General features: G+C 39.0%; 1 protein-coding gene across 5 annotated transcripts in view; it reads left to right on the top strand.

Moving 5' to 3' along the window:
- The window catches only part of ccdc141 (coiled-coil domain containing 141), a 48,177-nt gene that overhangs the window by 20,016 nt on the left and 4,702 nt on the right, over positions 1–23,459 (top strand). For 2 of the 5 annotated variants that reach the window (XM_047156214.2, XM_047156213.2), the window contains exons 10-24: positions 1,416–1,535; positions 2,506–2,697; positions 2,960–3,133; positions 3,304–3,483; positions 3,609–3,734; positions 5,424–5,612; positions 6,737–6,955; positions 7,457–7,594; positions 15,142–15,282; positions 16,005–16,196; positions 17,380–17,563; positions 18,677–18,789; positions 19,510–19,569; positions 19,648–20,136; positions 21,201–22,000. In XM_047156214.2, coding sequence (XP_047012170.1) covers positions 1,416–1,535; positions 2,506–2,697; positions 2,960–3,133; positions 3,304–3,483; positions 3,609–3,734; positions 5,424–5,612; positions 6,737–6,955; positions 7,457–7,594; positions 15,142–15,282; positions 16,005–16,196; positions 17,380–17,563; positions 18,677–18,789; positions 19,510–19,569; positions 19,648–20,136; positions 21,201–22,000 — 3,317 coding nt within the window. Of the gene's footprint in view, positions 1–1,415; positions 1,536–2,505; positions 2,698–2,959; positions 3,134–3,303; positions 3,484–3,608; positions 3,735–5,423; positions 5,613–6,736; positions 6,956–7,456; positions 7,595–15,141; positions 15,283–16,004; positions 16,197–17,379; positions 17,564–18,676; positions 18,790–19,509; positions 19,570–19,647; positions 20,137–21,200; positions 22,001–22,502; positions 22,552–23,459 lie in introns of all 5 variants that reach the window. The other 3 variants (XM_047156217.2, XM_047156218.2, XM_017470258.3) reach the window with 3 other exon arrangements.

Below are 23,459 nucleotides of genomic sequence, written 5' to 3'. Positions count from 1 at the left end.
GCCAGATTTCCTTGGAATTGCGTGTTTTAATACTATGAATAGCAACGTTCTGACCACTGTGTGACGTCAGTCTTCTGTGCATTCTCATCAAGCCAAGTGACACTCTTAGACCTCCACTCTGTTGTAAAACCATGGTGTCACGACCCAGTCTAAGTTGAGCCACACAGAGTAAAGGGAAAGACCTCTAAATAAGGGAAGCCAGGAACAACAGACACAGAGATTTCAGTGAAGTTATGGTGTATTGTACAAATCAGCACGTGTATTTACACAACTATACGTAGAACACAAGACCAGGCTTATCTTCAGGGTGGGCCAAGGCCAAATAATAAAACAAAAGAACTCTTGGTTTAGAGAGCTTTTTTACCTAAAAGAAAAACAACAAAAATACAAATGTACTTCCGTAGTCCAAAGACAGAGACAAAAAGGACCCCACTCCCAAAAGAAATGGCAGCCACACTCCTACTACCGGTAAACCGAGTGAAACATATATACAGTTGTGAATATGTACACTTAAACAGGAACAGGGATAACCAAACTTGGTCTTAAACAGGCAAAAGTCAGAACCAGAACAAAGAATACTAGAACCACAAGGGCAAACAACACAAACCTAACACCACCAAATCACAGGTAACCATCTCCAACATCCTCCTCTCCTAACACCACCAAATCACAGGTAACCACCTCCAACACCCGCCTCTCCCAACACAACCAACTCACATGTAACCACCTCGGACCTGCACACAAAACATGGCACAATACACACACAACAAGATTTCCCACCTCAAAGGTTAGTGGGTTGTAACAATGGTAACATTCTGTTCTACTTCCTTTTGTTCTACACTGCTAGGTTGGTCTCAACTAGTAGAATCCAAACAATGACAGACAGCACTTATAAAAATGGTTGACGCCATAATTTAAGATTGAAAGTTACTCAAAGTGTTGATTCTTCTGTGCTACAGAATTTAGTTGTATCTTTCATATAATTTATTTATGTTTCGAAAATGAAAAAAGCAGTCAGAAAGAATAAACCAACCTACCTCTTTGCCTGGATTTGTAAAGGAATTCCAATTTTCATTTGGATTCGGAGCAAGCTCTTTGATTCATGAAGGAGTGCTGGAAGGAAATGATCTTTGTCAAAGGCTGTGCAGCTAACTGCAATTTGTTGCCACAATTTTTTGCCACAGGCAAGATTCTTGCCTTCTAAATGAAAGCAATTTACTTCATTCTGCTATTCTGTGCTGGAACTTGGTACCAAAAAAAAACATGAAGGCCAAAATGTTTTGTTCCATTCCAGATGGTAATTATTATAGCTGTCTGTAAATTGCCATTTTTTGAATATTAGGGAAGAAGCTGTGTGAAGCAGAGCTACACTTTTGATCACACTGGCTGCTTTTCTAACATGCTTCTCTCTCCAGATTTCCAGCTGGATTAAGAGTAGTAATGGTGTCTTATCCAGTAGTACAGAGCCTGGTTTCTCACTCTCTGAGGCTGAGGAAGTGCTCAATAAACACCTGGAGTTATCCACACATACACAGGTGAGCTTAATTTACACACATATATACAAGTGAGTACAAACTCTGGTAAGTGTTAATCAGTCCTACACATCGGCTTGGAGGAATTTCGTCCCATTCCTCAGTACAGAACGGCTTCAGCTCTGGGATGTTGGTGGGTTTGCTCATATGAACTGCTTGCTTCAGGTTCTTCCACAACATTTTATACTGGATTAAGGTCAGGACTTTGACTTGGCCATTCCAAAACATTAACTTTATTCTTCATTAACTGTTCTTTGGTAGAACAATTTGTGTGTATAGTGATGACTCATACCAGCACTTCACAAAAGAGCTGTGAAATGCCATGGCTTGCATGTTGACAAACACAACACCAGCTTATATACCATATATACATACAGTCCATACATACGCGCACACACACATAAAATGGAACAGCGACTTCTGCCTGCTTCTTTTGATGAAGTTCCTTTATTGACATTAGTACGGACACTTGTATCAAACATTACTTGTGCATGCTTATAAATAGTAGATACTCTAGAATCCAGTTGCAATAAACCATAGTCCTAATAATGTTGTCATTGGTGGCTTGACGGTTACTGATCGGAAGGTCAGGGGTTCAGGCAGGAGCACTGCCAAACTGCCACTGTTGGGCCCTTAAACAAGGCCCTTAACCCTCTCTGCTCCAGGGGTGCCGTATCATGGCTGACCCTGCACTCTGACACGAAACTCCTAACATGCTGGGATATGCGAAGAAAAAAGAATTTCACTGTGCTGTAATGTATATGTGACCAATAAAGACTCATCATCATAACTGATTAGGCATTGATTAAATGATACGATATAAATCTGGCACAATGTAATGCTTTCCTAACTTTCCACAGAAAGCATTTTATCCAAATCATAACCCCCATTTACTCAACACAATTCCCTGCTAGTTTTATTAACCCTTAATAAATTGTCAAATTTGAAGCTTAGGTGTGTTATTCTCTTGCAGTGTGTCATGGGAGAGTCAGATGCCTCTGATGGAATGATTAAGGGACTGAGGAAGGTGGAGGCCGCTGAGGCAGTGGAGCTCTCCAACCGGGCCTCTGTTCTGAGAGAGCAGCTAAAGACACTGCAGAGGAACATCTCCATACGCCTGGAGAGCCTCAGGAGCTACGTTAGCTTTTTATGTTCTGCCAAGGAGGTGCCTATTCACATTTAATCAGGTTGCTTCTGTTGGTGACACCATTTCTTAGAATACTGTATGTTTCTGGAGAAATGAAGTGATCAATATATAAAGTGTTTGTATGGAAGAAATTGTTATAGTTGTATGTAACTGCAGTGAAACATTTTCCTTAGTTTTCAATTCAATTATGTAAAATGTTATTTGCACTTTTATTTCCACATACAACAATGTTCATTTATTTTAATTTTGCCATGCTGTTAACATCCTTTCTATCATCCAGGTTGAAGATCTGGTTAAGACATTGTTGGATTGCTATAAGAAAAGGGCAGAGGAGGAAAATGAGGAAACAGTCGCTTCGATGAAAGAGGACATGGACGCAAGATGGCAGAAGTTCTTACAGAAGTTCCTTTCCATGCAGGATCAGGGCAACAACTTTATCAAGTCCTCTACCATGGTGAGTTACACTGAATACATTTCCATTTCTCTTTTTGGAAGATGCCATTAATCTGGATTAACCTTTACAACTTATCGTCAAAGCTACAAATAATACAGTTATCAGTCATCTGGCTTTGCTGCTAAAGTCTTAGCATTGTCATTTACTTTGTTGCTTGTCGCTGGTCACAGATGAGTGAGACTCTGAGTCTGAACGTCAAAGCAGCAGCTAATGTTGTGGAAAAGACCACAGACAACCTGAGCAGGAAGAAAGCCGAGCTCACTGACCTGTGGACGTCATGGCAGCTCCATTACAGTCAACTGAAGTCTGTGAAGAAGCAGTGGAAACAGTTCAAGGATCATCTTAAAAAGGTAACATGGGGGGGAAAAAACAAAACAAAACACTGGACGTATTCAGTGTAAACTATGATGTCAGGTGGAAATGTTTTGGCTTGAGAGGTACATTAGTAATGGAAGCTGTAATATTTTGCTTATAGGTTGTGAATGAACTGAAGTCTCTTGAGGGAATTCTGGCCCCAGCATCCAAACTTGACCTGGGCAGTGATCTTCAGAGTGTGTCTAAGCTGCAAGAGAGCTTCAGCTCCACCAAGCCACAGTTTATGGTATGTGCAGGATTGGAAATCTTTACACACACTCATGTGATTAGATTCAGGTCACAGTCAAAATATTCAATACCCTTTATGCCTAACTCTCAAAAACCAAAGTATTAATTTTACGCATGGGATGTTGTTGTTGTTGTTATTTTACACTCTTAGTATTAAGGTATGATGGCCTGAAAGTAGAAAACACATGAACAAACCAAAAACACAACAACAAATCAGAAAACACCCTAACATATACAAATCAGAAAGGGGACGTCCTTAGTAAACATCACGTACTCGTTGCTGATTGGCTGCAGTGTGTGTCAGTCTGGGAGATGGCAGAAACTGGAGAGTTGGACCAGGAAGATATTTACAGCAAGAGAACATATGAGTCTTTAACCTTTTATTCATGTTTATTTTTATCAAGAGCATTAGTATGATGCTATTTTAGATAGACTGTCAACATTGGACAGCATTAATATGAGTTTCCGCATGCTTAAACGCTCCCTAAATAAAGCCAGGCTCTTCAGAAGAACAAATTACTCCTCGCTGTAATGGCATAATGAACTTTGCAGGAAAAATGTTACTAGTCTAACTAGATAACAGACTGAAAAAAAGTGTAGTTCTTGCCCCGTTTTTTTTTTTTTTTTTTACCTAATTTGGTTTAAACACACACAAGAGTGTCAGTAAATTAGCCTGAGGCGAGACTCAGAATATCAGTACTTTTCGATCACAGTTGTGTGTAGGCCTGGGTAAACCCTTCACATGGTGTATTGTATTTAGTTCTGAAAACTACAGACTTTCTTAGAAAGTCGAAATATCTTGAATATGGGCGAATTCAGCGAGTATTTCTTTTTATTAGCTTATTGTATTTGTACATATTTTTATTCCAAGAAGAGGAAAAATTAGCTAGAAATTTGTGAACATGTCTTAATAACAGGCGTAACGCTCTTATATTTGTTATAATAATCTCATAATGAGAAATCAGATAACGTTTCCTTTGTTCAAGATATCTTCACTTGCATGTTTCCCTTTTGAGGCTATCTCAACCACAAGGAAAGATCTAGTATTTTAAAATCTGTTTATCCTCCAAAGTGATTTAATTCTGACTGTGGTGTAGGAGCACGACGGACATTTTTACAATCGATATCTGATTACAAACCGAATTGACTAGGCTTATGTCCAATTCACTATGACCTGTAACCCCTGTGTGTGAGGAAATCACACGTAGCTAGCGAGGATTTAGACTTCTGTAGAAAGATCAAGAAGATGGTTCACCAATCTGCGTTTACAATTTGTGGAACAATTTCAGAATAATCATTTGTGCTATTGTGAACAACATACAGGTTTATGAGAATTGCAAATCATTGCATTCTGTTTTTATTTACATTAATTTACATTTTACACCGTGTCCCAACTTTTTTGGAATTGGGGTTGTATATTTACTGGTTAAAAGTAATACAAGAAGAGATCTAGACCAGGGGTGTCCAATCTTATCCGGAAAAGGGCGGGGTGTGGTTGCAGGTTTTCATTCCAACCAAGATTGGATCCACCTGATCTAGATTTGTGTTACCAAAAAAATTATTTAAAATATTTTAACTGAAAGTTTGTGAGGCTTAATACAGAATTTATCTTATCATTATATTCCTGTTTATATTCTCTCCATTTATGCGAGATGGATTATTTTGTCTTGCTTAACTTTTATCCTAGCAACTGAACGCAGAAGTAGAATTCCTGGTTAAGACGTCGGAATTGCTGCCGCTGAAAGGAATCCCGATGAAGGAGAAAAACGAGAGGGTCAGCGAGCTTCTCCTGGTGCACCAACGTGTGAGGGATAAAATCCGCGAGTATGAGACCGTTCTCAGCATGGCCGTCAAATTCCATCGAGTTTATCAAGAGGTAATGTCACGGTTCATCGATCTCCTACAGTTTTCTATTAGTGTTAGCTAAACAGCAGCGCTAAACAGAAAATACTTACATGCCTTTAGTATTACAAAAGGCAGTGGGGGGAAAAAGAACACTATTACAGTGCCTTTCAGAGTCTCAGACAGGTTTATTGATTTCAGGAAAAATGTTTCGGAGAAAGAAAATACTCCATCGTGTCCGACATCACCGAGAGCTGATAAATCTATCCTAAACGGTATATTTGCTTTTTAAAGTCTGTTTTAATTCAATACTAAACGCAAGTGTTTATATGATGGTATTCTAAGAACATAAGCTATTCTCTAAATCTAGGTCCAAAGTTAGCCTAGTTTAAATCTAATGTAATGCAATTTTGTTTTCTAAACAAATATTTAGTGTTTTCTACTCAAACTCTTCAAGCTATGAACATAATATCTGCCGTACAACCTATATCTATTCTTTCTACTGTGGTGCTTGAAAGTTCCCCTTAGAATTTTCTATATTTCTGCATAAGTCTAACCTAAAACACCCACAGTTTTTCACACAAGAGAGCCCAAATAAACAAACGAGACAAAAATATTCAACTTGGTCATTTATTTAGTGCGGAAAATGATCCAATATTACATATATGTGTGTTTGTGGCAAAAGTATGTGAACGTCAAGGATTAGCAGTGAATTTGAAGGTGAAATTAGAGTCAGGTGTTTTCAATCAATGGGATGACAATCGGTTGTGTGAGTGAGCGTCCTGATTTATTTAAAGAACAGGAATCAGAGTCTGATCTTCACAACACACGTTTGTGGAAGTGGGAAACATGTGATGATGGTCTGTGTCATATTTATGCAGAAATTTTAAAGGGTTCAGAATCGTTCAAGCACCAATGTATGTCTAATGGTCTGCTGTGTCTAATGCACTTCTGGTGAAGCTTTTCAGTCATCTAAGGATGACTGAAAGCATCTAATGTTTTGAATCATGTTCTACAAAAATCGAATGTATTGTGTAATTGCTCAACTTGTTATATTGATTGATCTTAAATATTGTATTAATATGTGAAAAGGGCTATGCTGATAAACCTGTAATGGACTTTAGAAGTGAGAAAGCTCCTCCTATTTTGAATCAGTAGGTGAGCGAGTGTTCCGGTGTGTTCGGAGTTATAAAACCGGATTTTTCCGATCCTCAGCTGGACAACCTGTTAAATGCTGAGCCGTTGAAAGGATCGAGCGATCCAACTCAGGCTAGGATCCAGCTAAGCCAGCACCAGGAGCGACAGAACCACGTCCGGCACCTTTACAAGCTGGCCATCTCGCTGGCATCTGATATCACCAGCACTGTCCAGCAACCGGTGAGATGTGGAAATCAACTTGTTTGAGGACAGAATTTGAGTAATTTAATCAGTAGTCAAAGTGCAGCTCCGCCCTGTGTGCACGGAGTTTGCATGTTCTCCCTGTGCTTCGTGGGTTTCCTCCGGATACTCTGGTTTCCTCCTCCAGTCCAGCCACAGGAGTCCCAGCGTGTTACACCATTCATTACACTAACACCATTCAAATTTTATTGCTATTCGTTATAGAATTTTTAGGTTAACTTTTCTCGAGGTTTTATAATTCTGAGTTTTAAATTGAACATTGTGGTGTTGTGGAGTCCTCGATACCTCGATGGGTCCGAGCTGACCTACACAATATTATGCAGGTGGTTTTAATGTTCGGTGTACCTTTTTTTCATTTATTATTATTTTTTTCTTATAAACAAACCTTTCTGTTTAGTGGATATTTCCAGATGAATGTCTAAATGGTTGTTTATAGATGTATTTCTTTAATGTTCATTTTTACTGTCTCTCTGGCTTCAGCAAACAGTGTTCTCAGTTCAGGAGAAGATGGAGCACCTGTGTCAGGGCAGTGTGATCTGGGCTGCTCAGGCCAGCCAGTGTGAGGAGAACCTGATGAGCAACATGCACTACTGTGTGCTTAAAGAGGAGATCAGTGAGGTGAGGAGATCTGCGTTTATACAAGCCTGTCATTACTTAAGATCCTTTAACCCAGCTCACTTTCTAGATCAACTACTCATCTGTGGAGTAACGATCAACAACTAGAGGCAATCAAGTCAGTCACTGGTTTTATTCCAGGACCGACATCCTGGTTGGGTCGCAGATATTTCTAGATTTCTAGGCTTCCATTAACATATAACCGTTAATGAAGTGTCTAGTTTTTAAGTCGCTGATACTTCAGACTTTTGCCAAACTTCTTTTTATTTTCCTATATATAGACAAGTAAACCTGCTAGTCAGTAATAGAGCCACAGTTAGAAAACGGTGACTCTATGAACCTTTATCATTTGTTACCACTGGTTACTTCAAGAAAACGTCTCAGCAAGTGAAAATATTGTGAATATGTTAAAATGCGTGTAGTATGTAATATTATACGATTACAATATACCCGGGCGCACGGTGGCTTAGTGGTTAGCACGTTTGCCTCACACCTCCAGGGTCGGGGGTTCGATTCCCACCATGGCCCTGTGTGTGCGGAGTTTGCATGTTCTCCCCGTGCTGCAGGGGTTTCCTCCGGGTACTCCGGTTTCCCCCCGGTTTCCCCCCCCCAAAGACATGCATGGTAGACTGATTGGCATGTCCAAAGTGTCTGTAGTGTATGAATGTGTATGTGATTGTGCCCTGTGATGGATTGGCACCCTGTCCAGGGTGTACCCCGCCTTGTGCCCCAGGATAGGCTCCAGGTTTCCCTGTGACCCTGAAAAAGATTAAACGGTATAGAAGATCGACGGTATAAAACATGGATGGATACAATGTACCCAATATAAGATTATTAAACATATTTCTTGATATACTTAATCAATTCAAGCTGGACTCATTATTATTTGTGCTTCTTACTGGATTGTTTGCATTTAGCAAAATGATTTGCCAATAGAATAAGAAAAGCTTGTAATAAGTAAAAATGTCTAGAAATATGTTTTAGTAATCTTGGTTTTGGTTTCGGTAATCGTATAATAGGAAATACTTGATAAATTGACTATATTCAAGATATTTTCACTTGCTAAGATGTTATTTTTTGCAGTGTGTGTTTAGATGAAGCCACGTGTGCTTAAGAAACAGTTAGCTTTTGTTCACAGTCCTGCCTCCTTTTACCGGTCATACAGTATTTAACTCTTATCCAGTCTGACTTCTCCTTACTGTCCAAAAAAATTTCACTTTGGCATGAATCAATGAATTATAAATTAAATATCTCAGCTCTGGGCCTGTGCTGGAGATTCAGGGGTTTGTTCCAGTCTCTCGCTCAAGCCCCCGAGTTATTTATAGAGTGTTTCTGTTTAGTCTGTTGGCCGTGAGGTTTTTTTCTGTCACCGCACTGGTGGTGGGGATTCTGACATTTGTCCTTCAACACTCTGGAGTGCAGTGAGACCTTCCTCCTTATCAGTCACTTATCAGTCCTTTAAAAATAATCCAAAGCCTGAGGTTCTATTACTGAAGAAGTGAACACTTTCACCTTCCTTTCTCCTGCACTAAACTAGAGTTCCTCATTCTTGTGATAGATTATGTAGCTCATGATGAGATATCATATGATATATGACATGTATGTATGGAATGAAAATATATGAATGAAATGCAGTGTATTCACCCAGCTGATTTTTCAGCACCTTGTAGTTTAAGGCGCATTTCAATTCTCAAGTATGATTACAATCATACTACGTAATTGTATGTGGGTCATTCTGCTGTACATTGCAGAATGTGCTGCAGATTTCAGGGTTGGTAAGTTATATATTTTTAAAAATAATTTGACCTTTGTGTTGGGCAGCAATTAAAACGTATAAATCGATTATGTGTATACTAAACGCTTTTGATGCATTCTTGCAATTTCACATCATTTTGGTAGATAAATAATAAATAAAGATAAAGGGCTTTTACAGTTATAGTTTATTAGCCTATAAATAGTTCATTTTCTCTGTTTTGGGGGTCAGTTTTAGCTGTTATATCATTGCAAAATATTCTTTTTTTTTTTTTTTTTAATTCTAGATTCTAGTCACAACTTAAAACTTATAATGTTAATTTGTTTTATTTTCTTCTTTAAAATAAAGAAATAAATAAAATATTGCCTCAATTGTAGTCACATTGAAATATGTAAATTATTTTAATACATTTTATTTTAGTTTTAAAAAATGAAATGATTTTCTATTTGTTCATTATTTGTTTTAACAAATGGGGGAGAATATATATACATGCAACACTCAATAGAAAAGAGCATACAGTATACCTATACACCTTACTGTAATCAAATTGACAAATTCAGAATGACCCATAACACCCGTCACAGGTTCTCAATCTCACTCACAGCTACTAAATTTTTTATTTATCTTGTCTTCAGAGTCAACCCTTGTGAGCTCGGGATTTTCTCAGTAAGATCTGTTCAGAGTAAATAAAAGGACTGACTGAAGTGTATATGCTGTACACATTTTCAGCTTTTGCTGTACATTTATAAAATGTGTGTATTTGTCTCCCTCTTGTGGGGGACGTCTAAATTTTCTTTATGCACTTCATCAACGTTTGTGAGGAACGTTTGGTTCAGATGCGGAGATTCTTCTTTTGACCACGGCTCTTAAGCCTTTTGTTCTTACCCACTAATCCGCTGCAAGATGTTGATCAGACATGTTATTAGGGTTGTATCATATCTCGTGAGCTCTCTGTGAAGGTGAGAAGTGCTACACATATTATTCTAGGAACCTAGAAACCTTTAGCTGAATTTAATCTGTCCTGCTCAACATCATTCATATCAGATCATACCGGTCTCTGTTAAGACCATCAGTAACTTAACATAACCGTTCAAGCTGCAGAAAATGGTCTCAGCGGACAGACAACTATTTTTTTTTAACCATGTTGATGCCAGTTATTAAGTAGTTTAATCTCAAAAATCTAACTTTATTTTGCTCTAACACATCTGACCAAGGTTAGAACAAAAGAATTAACTGATGTGCAGAATAATAAAAACAAGCTAAACTAAAAAAACAATAATAAAATATATTGTAAAAAACAAATTAAAACATATATATATATATATATATATATATATATGTGTGTGTATGTATGTAGGTATGTATAGGTATACTTTAAAATAAATAAAATAAAGTATATAGGTATACTTTATTTTACGTCATTTTTTGTTTATAATAACTTTACAAATAACTCCTATATTAACTAATAATGCCACGGTCAGCGCAATATTTTGTGTGGTTAAATTATACACTTCATAAGAGATGCATTTCATTCATTTATTGATATAGAGTGGAAAATAAAGTAGTAGTTTTCGTACTATTAATCTACTACCTAGAGCCATGTTATTCTCATTATGCCCTGTAGAAGGCGGTGATGTCACAACGTGTACCCAGGCCACACAGGAATTTATATTACTCATACTCTGGATTAGAATTTCGATGTTATAATTAAGCTACGGTATAGAAGTGGGTCTGTTTTGCCTCTAGATCTATTTATATATCTGTATCCAGTGTGTATATAGTTGACATGCTGTTATATTTATAACAGAAGTTGGGCTTCATTGTACTAGAGTTAAATACTGAGTGTTTTAAACATGCACTGCTATTTTTTAACTAGAGTGAGTTCCTCTTTCTACACAAACTCATCCCATCTCTCCTGATTTACCCCTCGCATGCGAATCAGCAGTTGTTCATTATTTGGTGGAATGACGGGATGGTGTCGTGTCGTGTCTGTCATGCTAATGTCACTGACACGCGCTCATAAATATGCATGAGTAAACAAGCTGAAAATTGTTGGTGTACCAGATGATCGTGTCAGTCAATGCTCTCTCTCTCTCTCTCTCTCTCTCTCTCTCTCTCTCTCTCTCTCTCTCTCTCTCTCTCTCTCTCTCTCTCTCTCTGTGTGTGTGTCTTTCTCTCTTACATAAACATACACAGACTTATCATTAATATGTTTGCTGTGGTTATAAATGAGCCTGAAAGAATGGTTCCAATTTGTTCACCCTAAGACTAATTACATGCTGTTGTTTCATTTATATTTATATCACATTAAGGCTGATTATTGAATGTATGGATTATCTTTGTATAACAGCATGGCTCGGACATTAGTTCTGTCTGTCACATGAACGATGGGTTAAACATTGTTGTTTTGTCTTAATATTTATAAGTCATTGTAATATATCATACACAGGGACTTGTACAGAGGAAGCTTGACAATCTAAGACTAATAATAAATGGATTTTAAACAAAGAAAATCCTATAATCGTTGACGTGGACGATGCGAAGTTTTTGGTTAGGATTTTTTCGGGTCAGGTTACTGAGAAATCGTTAGGAGGATATTTATTTAATATTGATGGAAGGAGGCTCAGGTGTCTGTGCTTTTTAACAGTCACAGTGCTTTGTAACGTTTCCCAGCACAGGAACGTCTTCAGAACAGAGATGTTCATGCTGTCTGGCTCTGGTAAAATGACAAATCACATTTGAAGACGCTCGAGTTTGTTTTTAAATGAGAGTAGAGCCTTTTTTCTTGAAACCCTTCCAAACAACTTGTGGTGATGTAGGTGACTTCGGATTGTAGTTTTGGAGACTTTCTGACCCCAAGACACAACTAACTTCTGCAATTCTCCAGCTGTGATCCTTGGAGATTTTTTGGCCACTCGAACCGTCCTCTTCAGTGTGTTGAGACGATATAGACACACGTCCAATTCCAGGTCGATTCATAACATTTCCAGTTGACTGGAACTTCTTAATTATTGCCCTGATGATGGGAATGGATATTTTCAATGCTTGTGCTATTTTCATATAGACACTTCACATTTTTGTGAAGCTCAACAACCTTTTGCCGCACATCACAGCTACATTTGCATTCAAAATGATTCAACCCGCATTGCAAATCAGGTTTATGGTCAAAATTGACAGTCTTTCAACTGTTTGCATTGAACAAATCAAGCAAAGTTCAACACAATGAATGCTTCAAGTGGTTGGGGTATAACCCCACTGCTATAATTCCTATATTTGGTTACATTACCATACAACTAAACTAAATAACTATTGTCTGCTCTGTTCTGATATGCAGTTTCTTATACCTCATTTATGTCCTTACACAACAATCATTAAGAAACCCTTCTGTTTCTTCTGGAAATAGGTTTCTAGACAGTTCTGAGACCCCGGTAATCTGAACTCTGATTTATAGCCTTGGCCATTTGTTCATCACAGCAAGGTGTGTGTGTGTGTGTGTGTGTGTGTGTTGGTTGCCAGAGCATCAGCTGCTTTCATAAGGTGAAGAGAGACTTTAAGGAACATGACACTGTTGTTTACATTCAGCAGTCGCCCATCTCTCTCTCTCTCTCTCTCTCTCTCTCTCTCTCTCTCGCTAATTCTTTTCCTTGCCTTTTTCTCTTTCTCTTTCTTTAATTTCATCTCTCCCATGCTATTTTATTATAATAATCATTTATTTCTCCCTCTTCCCTGCGTCATGCTCACTCTCTGTCTCTCTCTTTTGTGCTATCAGTTTCTCTCTTTTTCTTTTTCACTCTCTTGCTGTTTCTTTTCTCTCTCACACTTTACTCTTCCAGCCTCATATTTTTCTCTCTCAGCTTCCTTTTATTTTCACTCTCATTTTGTCACCCTGACTCAGTTTCTCTTTTCGTCTCTCCGACTTTCTTTTGTCAATGTCCTTCTGCCTGACAAAATTTGGCAACAATATTAGACTTCTGATTATGTGAGCTAAAAGGATGAAATTGGTGGCTGTGTGTGGATTTTCTTTTTACTCCTTTGTCTATCTGTTCATTATTAATTTGCTTGCAAGTTAAACCTCATTATACCACAGCACTGTTCTTGATTTTGATTGGGCAGAAGGTGTTGATTCATTTTCTATAACAGCCTCTCTGACAGTAGTTCTAACTATAAGGCAAGTCATAGGTTTACGTTATCATATCTCTAGTAACATCTTACACAGGGACTTGTATGGTGGACTCTCCACATGATATTAGACTAATAATAAACATGTATGATAATTGATCCGGTGAAGCTTTCTATAAGGAGCAGTTTACATTAATGGAAGGAGTCTCCAGTGTCACCATTTTGTAACTCTCAGAGGTAAAGCTGTAAGTCTAACTGTTCCACCTCAGGAAAGTCTGTAAGCACAGAGGAATGTGTGGCTATTTGGTTATGTTGCATGACGAGCTTAATTTGCTGGTGAGGGAATGGCTGTTTATAGCTGTTATTACATAAGTAATAACAGGAGCTTCTTTTATGGATGGTCCACAACATTAAATATAAGTGGATAAATGGTCGTTCGTTAATTAAAGCAAATGCTGTTATAGGGAAATAATCAACTTCAAGGTGGTAACTTTGCACCCCCAAGTATTTTATTCCTTATTTAGTGTTAATCTTAATGACGGCAATTGTGCAACGCTAATACAGCAGATTCATTTTTTCGAGAACGGCATAGAAGTGGGAACCGGATGTCTGTTACTACTTTCAATCCCTATAGTAATGGACCATTCAGAGCTCTCGATGCGGAGGATGTGGCGTTCAGAGGAAGTAGAGAATAACCGAGACCACTTCAGAATTTACAGCAGCCTCCATCTTCTCTCTCTCTCTCTCTCTCTCTCTCTCTCTCTCTCTCTCTCTCTCTCTCTCTCTCTCTCTCTCTCTCTCTCTCTCTCTCTCTCTCTCTGCTTTTCTTTTACTGTCAAGTCAATCACATCCATTGAGGCCCAACACATACAGATGTAACGTTAGAAACTGAAATATAGTTCCCCCAGAATCATGGTGCTACAATTGACACGGCACGGCACGAGACATCAAATAAGTAGCTTTGACGACTTATTAAATATTATTAGGAAATATAATAAATACAGACAAAAGACGATACACTATAAAATATATGGTAAACGAGAAGCACTACAGGAAACTAAAAACTCTTCTGATGATGATGTGAACACTCTCGATAGTCCTGATCAGCAGTATGAGCATGTAAAATGACTCGCGCATGGATTATTAAAGATTATGTCTCTTGTTGAGTGACTGCGCAGAGGTATTAAGGGAATTATATGAAATGAGGTGTCAATCAGACCACGCTCTATCCCTCCCTCTGAGGACTGTAAATGCGAGACTCCTCCTCGAAGTTGGGAAGCTCCATGAAGGCTTCTCTTCTGGGCTGCAGCTGTCCTTGGATGACACATGAGACTCGAGACCATTGCTAACATCTGATGGGGCGAACGAAAATGGCTCTGCATTATAAATTTTCCCCAGCCCAAGCACTGAAATAATCTCCTCTGACAGAACACAACCCCCCACCTCCTTACTGACCTTCTGTTCTGCCAGAGGGAAGAGTCCCCCCCCCCCCCCCCCCCCCGCTACCCCATGTACACACACACAAAACCCTAATCATGTTGGCTTCAGTGGAGATGTTATCTTTGAGATTTCATTGTGCAGATATTTTCATGCCACAGCCAATCCTAGCCAAATGCCTTTTTCATTCATGCCAAGATTTTATATGGTTTGTTTGCTTCCTTTCCCTGTTTTGTTACAGCTCAGAGAGTCCTTTAAAGACATCAAGAAGAAATTCAACAATTTGAAATTCAACTACATGAAGAAAAATGAGAAGCTGAGAAACATGAAGGCTGTAAAAAATCAGATCCAACAAATTGACATATACTTAGAAAAGCTGCAGGTAAGGCCAGAGAGCGCACTTTTATAAGCATTTGAATGCCATATTAGAACGTATCAGTTGATTCGAGGAATAGTTTGGTCAAAAAACGACACACAGTTTCCACTCTTACACCAAATTTAGTTGACCAGGGCAGACGTGACTGGTGTCAGAAGTTTGCTGATGTAGCTCACAAGTAAGAAAAGTCTATAGCTACTATTTTAGCGCTGTGCAACTGAAAGCCTAAATCATTGCCTCAAAAGACATCATTTGGCCTGGGAACACCGTTTGTGTCGTAAAATAGCAGATATAAGTCGGTATTAAAATTAAATATACAAGTTAATTTGGATTTTATCGTTCTTCTAGTGGTCAGTTCTGCATTCAAACTCAGCCACACCTCCTATCCTCCTAGGAGTCTCATGCTTGAGGAAGAAAATGATTTCAAGATGGAGCATTTCAATGCCCTTTTGTCTGTTTTTATAGATAACTGTGTTGTACAATATCATAAACTACATACGCACTATATACGTCTGTTTAAAACACCGAACACTTCGACAAAGCTATTTGAAGCTAAATTAGTAGCGATGCACTTCTATTACTTTTTATTAATAGATTAGCTATTCATCTAGATTAGCTTCATAGCTCCCGTGTATAAAACTAAAGAAGCAAACTTCACACATTAACCTTGTCTTGGTTGATCAGTTACATGCAATGTGTGTGTGTGTGTGTGTGTGTGTGTGTGTCAGATTTTGAAGATGAAGCTGCAGGCCTTTACAGTATCAAGCAGCAGTGAGAAGCATCTAATTGGCAGCAGTCCCAGAGAGCTGGAGGATTCCATCAATGAGCTACAGAGACAGGTGGGAGATTTTGACAGGACAGTTGAGGACTACAAGCAGAACTTGGAACTCAGCATGAAGCTACAGCAAGCCATGGAAGAGGTGTGGAAAAACCCCTGAAGGTTTTGTAACTCTGCTTTCAACGCCATATAATCTCTAATCATTATCCACAGACAACTTTGAAGATGTCTGTGGTAATCATGTGTAAACCGATTCCAGTCAACTTGTATCCATTGGGGGCAAAGTGAATAACAGATCTACTGCCAAATCATCCTGACGAAACAGCTCTCCCTTATATAATAATGAGCACTTGGGAATTGGTTTGGGGGAAAGAAAAAAAACAACACATTAAGAAAACTAAAAAAAAAAAGAGAGATTGCTGTTGCTGCCAGTCTATTTTGAGCAACAAAAACAGTTTAAAAACTACTTCCAAACAAAACTAGACAAGCTTCGTGTTAGGGCCTTTTCACACTTATTTTTTTCCTGGACCAAAGTCTGTTTGCAGAGTTTACAATACAGCGCTGTGAAAAAATGATTTTTTGTGTTTTCTTCTGTTTTTGTGTATATTTTATATTAAATAGTTTTAGATCTTCAAAGGAAGTACAACATAAAACAAAAGCAACCCGAATGAACACACAATACAGTTCTTATTTATTTATATTTTTATTGAAGCAAAAAAGGTTATCCAACACCTATCACCAATGTGAAAAACGAATTTCCCCCTTAAACTTAAAATCTGGTTGTGCCACCTTTTATCAGCAATAACTGCAACCAAACACTTCTGATAACTGGAGATCAGTCTTTCACTTACTTCTAGGACTCTGATTTACTGGGTCCTTTGACGTTATCCTTGGATCTTTTGTGACTTCCTGGATGAGTAGTTGCTGTGCTTTTGGAGGAATTTTGGAATGTCGGCCATATATTTTTTAGTAACAGTAGCTACGCTTCACGTCAGGATGCATCACATCACCTCGTCGCTGATTATTTTCCTAAAACAGCATGCACACAAGAGTTTTATTTTGTATGTGAACACTTTCACATCAGCTTATTATATATGCAATACACCCATCAATAACATTATTTATATAATAATAATAATAATAATAATAATATATATATATATATATAAAAAAAAAATATGTGTATATATATGTGGCGCTAATATAAATCGTAATGCTGTGATATTTTACATTGATATTTCGCAAGAAAGGAAACTAGGTAAGAATTTTTTTTTTTTTTTTTTTTTTTTTTTTTGATCGTGTGCGCTCTTGGGTTTGGTCTGCAGTTTGAGTTTTGGTGTGAGGAAGCGAGCTCCACCATTGTGAGAGTGGGCAAATACTCATCCGAGTGCAAAACAAAGGAAGCCATCAGCTCTCTGCATAAGCAGTTTGAGAAGTTTGTCCTTCCCACAATCCCACAGCAGGAGGAGAGAATCAGGCAGGTCACAGAGCTGGCAGTGCGTCTTTATGGTGAGATGGATTTTACACACACACACACACACACACACACACACACACACACACACACATAAAAAAAAAACATAGAATGTTGTTGATTCATATCTGTCACTACTGAAATTCTTATTAATGAAAGAGAACCAATGCATCCAAATGCACAAATATCGTAATCTGCGTTAACACACACTGCAGTTCAATTATGAAACTTTAGCTAACAAGTCTAATGTAGCTAACAAGTAACTGAAGCTTAAATGTGCCAGTTTAGAATTGTGCTAAGTATAAATTATACAGTACATTCTCCTCAAGAGACATTGTTGGGCTCAATAACGCCATGTATACATAGACATTTTTAAAAAGAGTCCACATCAAATGGACAAAAGTGTACGTAATGAATCACTGAACATCTCCACAAAGCCAGTTTAGGAGACATTTACTCATACAGTTTGCATTATAGTAATGGTAATAGTTTAGTTATAAGCTAGACTTACTTTGTTAGTTACGTTAGCATTGTAAAGTTAGCATTACGTTCGCATTGTTTACACTTAGTGAAGACATTTTTGTTTCATAAAGAAGCAAACACCAAGCATCTTTTGACTGATCGAGTATATTTAGCGTAAAGGGGGACACGTTTAATAATAATGTGCATGTGTACATTTCATGGTTGGCACATTAGTCCATAAATTATTTTACTATCACTCGCTAATTTGATCAGTTTGTTTTACGCCGTAATGGATAATGGTAAATGGTCTGCACTTATATAGCGCTTTTATCCAAAGCGCTTTACACTGTTTTTCGTTCACCCATTCACACACACGCCACTGGTAGCAGAGCTGCCATGCAAGGCGCTAACTTGCCATCGGGAGCAACTTGGGGTTCAGTGTCTTGCCCAAGGACACTTCGACATGTGGAGTCATGTGGGCCACGAATCGAACTGCCAACCCTACGATTAGTGGACAACCCGCTCTACCAACTGATCCACAGCCACCCCATGCTGATCATAGATCCAAAATGTGGTTACTCAGTAAGGTTGTTGGGTGAAGTAGATCCACTAAGGTACAACTCAGAAGCCACTTCGAGAGCAGGAATGTCCTGAGTAATTAACACTGACTGATGTGTTTCATGCAGGTGCTGAGGAAGGGACGAGGTACATGGAGAAAACTGTTAACAAGCACAATGAAATAGTGGAATCAATAAAGGAGTTGTTAAGTGGACTCGTAGACCTGGAAGCTAAATTACAGGTTAGCAGCTGTTCATAAATACACCAACCTAGTTTTTTATTTGGATGTATTTATATACATTTAACATATCCCAAAACAGGGGGATATGGGGGCACGGTGTCCCGTATCCCCTGGAATAGTCTCCAGGCTCCCTGCGTAGGACAAGCTGTACAGAAGATTGACTGAAGTTATTCATCATTCACTGATATTAAAGATTTGAGTTAGTGATGTTCAGTCATCTCCATGGCTTTGGATCAGTCACATCTGATATATCGGTTATTAGAAAATTATGCTGTGCCCTCTGAAATTTTTAGCTACACAATCTGTGTGTTAAACTAGTTAGTTAATAGCACTGGTGAATAAAATTGTTGTTGCCATGGTAACATTATGCTGTATGTTGATATGTTTGGCTGCTGCAAAATCAAAACAAATTGATACTTCCTTCCTTAAGATCTTCCTTAAATTGACCCCCAACAATTACAGTCTAGCCTGTGACCAGCTGTTTCAGGTGGCAGGATGTCATGGAAGTGTCTCCAAATTCCGTATTCATACTTATTGATATACGCTGGTGTTTATTTATTTTTTATTTTTTTACAAGTTGTAGAGATGTTATTAGGCAATTTTTAGCCCCCCCCAGCATTAAAAACATATTAAACAATTTGTTATTTCAAATTGTTGTTTGCGGTACTTTAATTTAAAACATGCTATACTAAATGTGTTTCATTTTGCCCATTTCCTCAGGCTAAGTCTTTGAATGCTCAATTTGCTGAAGAAAACAAGACTTATGACACCATAGAAACTGTAAGCATTAATAACAGCAAATTACTGTTTTACAAATGCATATTTTCGTTGTCTAAATCAGTTATGTGTTGTAAACAGCCGGAGGCGAAGGAGACAGGCCACACTCCTGAGATAATGGGACAGGGTAGCACCAAAGACGACCTGGTCACCAAGAAATCAGAAAGAATGAAGCCACAGATGTGCAAATTACAAAGCCAAGACACACTGCTCTCAGAGACAAGCTGCTACATGCAGAAGGCTTATTCAAAGAGCACTGTGCAGACCATCACCAGCAAGTCCACAGTTGAGAGGAAGGAGCAAACACACACCTCCTTCTTGCACACACACACGTTCAACGTGTCCAGTTCTCCTGTGGAGAGAGACAGGAGCATCAGCGCACTCCAGCAGAACAAAAGGTCATCTCAGGATGATACTCCACCTGCGCAGGGGGAATGCCACACCGCATCCCACTGCTCAGAATTTCAGAAGGCGGAGAAACAGACAGCAGGCCTCCGAGGCCACCATGAGAAATTCCAGGGTGTTAGCGGCTCACACACTGCTGCACACACACTACACGCAGACGTAAAGGTGTTTGTGAATTTAATTTCACCCTTTATCCCATAAATGATATACTATATGGCCAAAATTATGTGACCACCTGAACATTACACCCAGATATCCTTGTTGAACAACTCATTACAAAGTTGGTCCCCCATCTGCTGTTATAATAACCTCCACTCTTCTGGGAAGGCTCTCCACTCGATTTTGGGGCGTGGCTGTGGGGATTTGTGTTCATTCAGCCACAAGAGTATTAGTGAGATCGGGTGAGGAGGTCTGGGGTGCAGTCGGTGTTCCAGTTCATCCCAAAGGTGTTCAATAGGGTTAAGGTTCAGGCGTCTGTGCAGGACACTAGAGATCCTGCGCTTCAACCTTGGCAGACCATGTCTTCATGAAGCTTGCTTTGTGCACAGGGGCATTGTCATGCTAGAACAGGTTTGGACCTCTTGGTTCCAGTGAAGGGAAATTGTAATGCGAGAGCATACAAAAACATTCTAGACAATTATGTGCTTCCAACATTGTGGCAACAGTTTGGGGAAAACTAACATGTGGTTGTGATCGTCAGATGTCCACATACGTTTGGCCATATAGTGTATTTTCCATCTTAAATTTAATCATAGATTTAGTGTCCTCCCCGGTAAATATACCCCCCACTTACCCTATAAATGATGGAGAAGGTGCATGTGAAAGCAATGAATCTCGATCAGTAATTTGTTTGAACAAAAAGCTGGCTAATGGTGAGCACAGCTCTTCAGTTAACCATGTGTGGTACTCAGAAGTGACAGGATATGATTATGTACTTAAAAACTTCATTTAAAAGAAAAACAAAAACGGAAACATGAATAGTGTTGCCTATATATTATATTATATATTGTAATATTAACCGCTACTGACTGGTAGAAGAATTATTTTGTTGTCCTCTTGAATGAACACCATGAAGTAAAGAACTAAAAAAAAAAACTAGCTTTAGACAGAAAACATGTCTTGGCTGATTAACTACATTTTAGGCTAAAATGGAAATCTTTCAGTTCTGTTTTATATGAACTATTGATTTAATATAGAACTGACTTCTAGCATGTTTGTGTTCCTCAAAGAGTGAAGTGCTGCTTCCAGGAGAAGAGGATCTTTTCTCCAGGTGTGCACCAGGCTCTGGTTTACCTCCAGATCGAGATTTCCATCCTGACCACCTGAGTGAAGAGTCACTATCTAACGATGAGTATGAGTGCACCTCACCGGATGACATCTCTCTCCCTCCTCTATCTGAAACCCCTGAGTCGAACATGGTCCAGTCTGAGAACGACCTAGATGATGGCTACTGTGTGAGCTCCCACAGCCTCCACAGGAGCCAGTATAGCCAGCAGTGTCACTCCAGACACAGCGATCCACTCCATTTCCGGACCGAGGAAAGCTTCCCGTCCCCTATGACGGGCCCGACTAGCCGATTCAAAGCAGAATCTTCCTCATTTGTTCATAGCCCGCTTAATGTTCCCACCCCCCCATTGGTCTCTAGCACCATCTCCAGCATCTTAAAGAGCAGCAATTCGAAAGGCCTTGCCGAGTGCCAGCAAACCGTTTACTCCATGCATGAGAGCCGGATCGAGATGCAGGAGTGTGTGCATGAACCTGCCTCGGCCCGACACTCTTCTGATGCTCGGGCTGGTAACATGCATGCTTCCCTTAAACCATTAACCTCAGAAAAGGAGCCAGAGCTGTGCAGGCCCACGGCCATCCGTGAGGAAATAAAGCGCTCGAGCAGCGCCAGGGCCATGGGGAACCTAGCAGCAGGGCAAAGCCCTAACTTCTCCAAACACTTGTGTAATACCATAGTAATGGAGGGCTCTCCGGTGACCTTGGAAGTGGAAGTCACTGGATTCCCTGAACCTGCTTTAACTTGGTGGGTAGCTTATAACAAACTCAACCCCTAGATTTTATCCTTCTTTGCCAGTATTTGGTGGAGAATCAGTTCATTTGTAACTCTTTTCTATTTCTTATATCGACATTAAAGCTAAAGAAAATGACTGAGAATCATTTTTTCAGATTTTTAGTTAAGTCTTTATGTGCTTCAGATTCTTCAGGCACTGTTCCCTAGTGGCTGCAGGAGCTGATACAGTCACATATTTTACAATACATTTTGTTGATATTTTACACTGCATGAGGGTTGTTGATATTGACAGAATGTAACCTAACTGAACATGTTTGTCATTACTACTGCACATTAAGTTGCGTTCCATTTTCAGCTCCGTTACTAATATTTTCTAATTTCTAATAGTAACTTTCCCTTACTTTATTAACTTTGTAAAAAAAAAAAAAAAAAATTGAGCTCTAAAATGACACCTTTCCTTGCTTTGTTTCCCAATTTTGTTTCCACACTACCTTCCAATACCATTTTAACTCAGCCTTGTCAACTTCTACTCATGACCGGTTGCAGCAAAGAGGAGGATGGAGGTGGGCCTTAATTTAGAATTCTTAGGCACATGTAAAAATTTCTAAGTAGTAAAAACTAAATCAATTGCATTGTTGGTGTGACCCTTTTCCTTGACAACTGCTGGTAAATGGTTCTTGTATAAATGCATGCTTGGAAATTTAAGATGCTCATTTCTACTGACATACTAATGCAGAAGACAACAAACATTAGGACTAGTGCACACTCACACGTGAAATTCTAAAATGCATCTCTTGCATTTTGCCTTTCCATCCACACTAAAACTGTGGCTTTTGCCAAAAGTGTAGCTTTTCAAAAATGCTGACATATGACTGTCATGTGAACGCCACAGTTTCAGTATGGTGGAACCCAATGCAAATTCTGTATTAGGTGTTTTAATTTCATGCACTATATGGCCAAAGTTTTGTGGACACCTGACCATCTGTCCATGAGCATCCCATTCCAAAACCATGGGCTCTGATGTTGGGCGAGAAGGCATCTGCATTCCAGTGCATCCCAAAGGTGTACAGTTTTGTTCATCCCAGAGGTCAGGGTTTTGTTCAGAACATGTTTTTTTTTTTTTAATGCACCGACCATGGTAAACCATATCTTTATTGAGCTTGCTTTCTGCACAGGGGAATTGTCATGATGGGGAACAGGTTTGGGCCCATTAGTTCCACTGAAAGGGAAATCTTAATGCTACAGCATTCAAAGACATTCTATGCAGTTGTGTGCTTCCAACTTTGTGGCAACATTTTGGGGCAGAACCACATACAGGTGTAATGGTCAGCTTTTCACATCCCTTTGGCCATATAGTGCATTTGACTTGTCTGACTGCACATTATTGCACTGAGTGGACAAAAATGAGAAGTACAATAAGCTCTAATAGAGGATTCTGCCCCATGCTTACTTCATGAACATTTTAAGTGGA

This window comes from Ictalurus punctatus, chromosome 6, assembly GCF_001660625.3.
Source record: "Ictalurus punctatus breed USDA103 chromosome 6, Coco_2.0, whole genome shotgun sequence".
NCBI classification, from domain to species: domain Eukaryota; kingdom Metazoa; phylum Chordata; class Actinopteri; order Siluriformes; family Ictaluridae; genus Ictalurus; species Ictalurus punctatus.
This window is presented reverse-complemented; position numbering and strand designations above follow the sequence as displayed.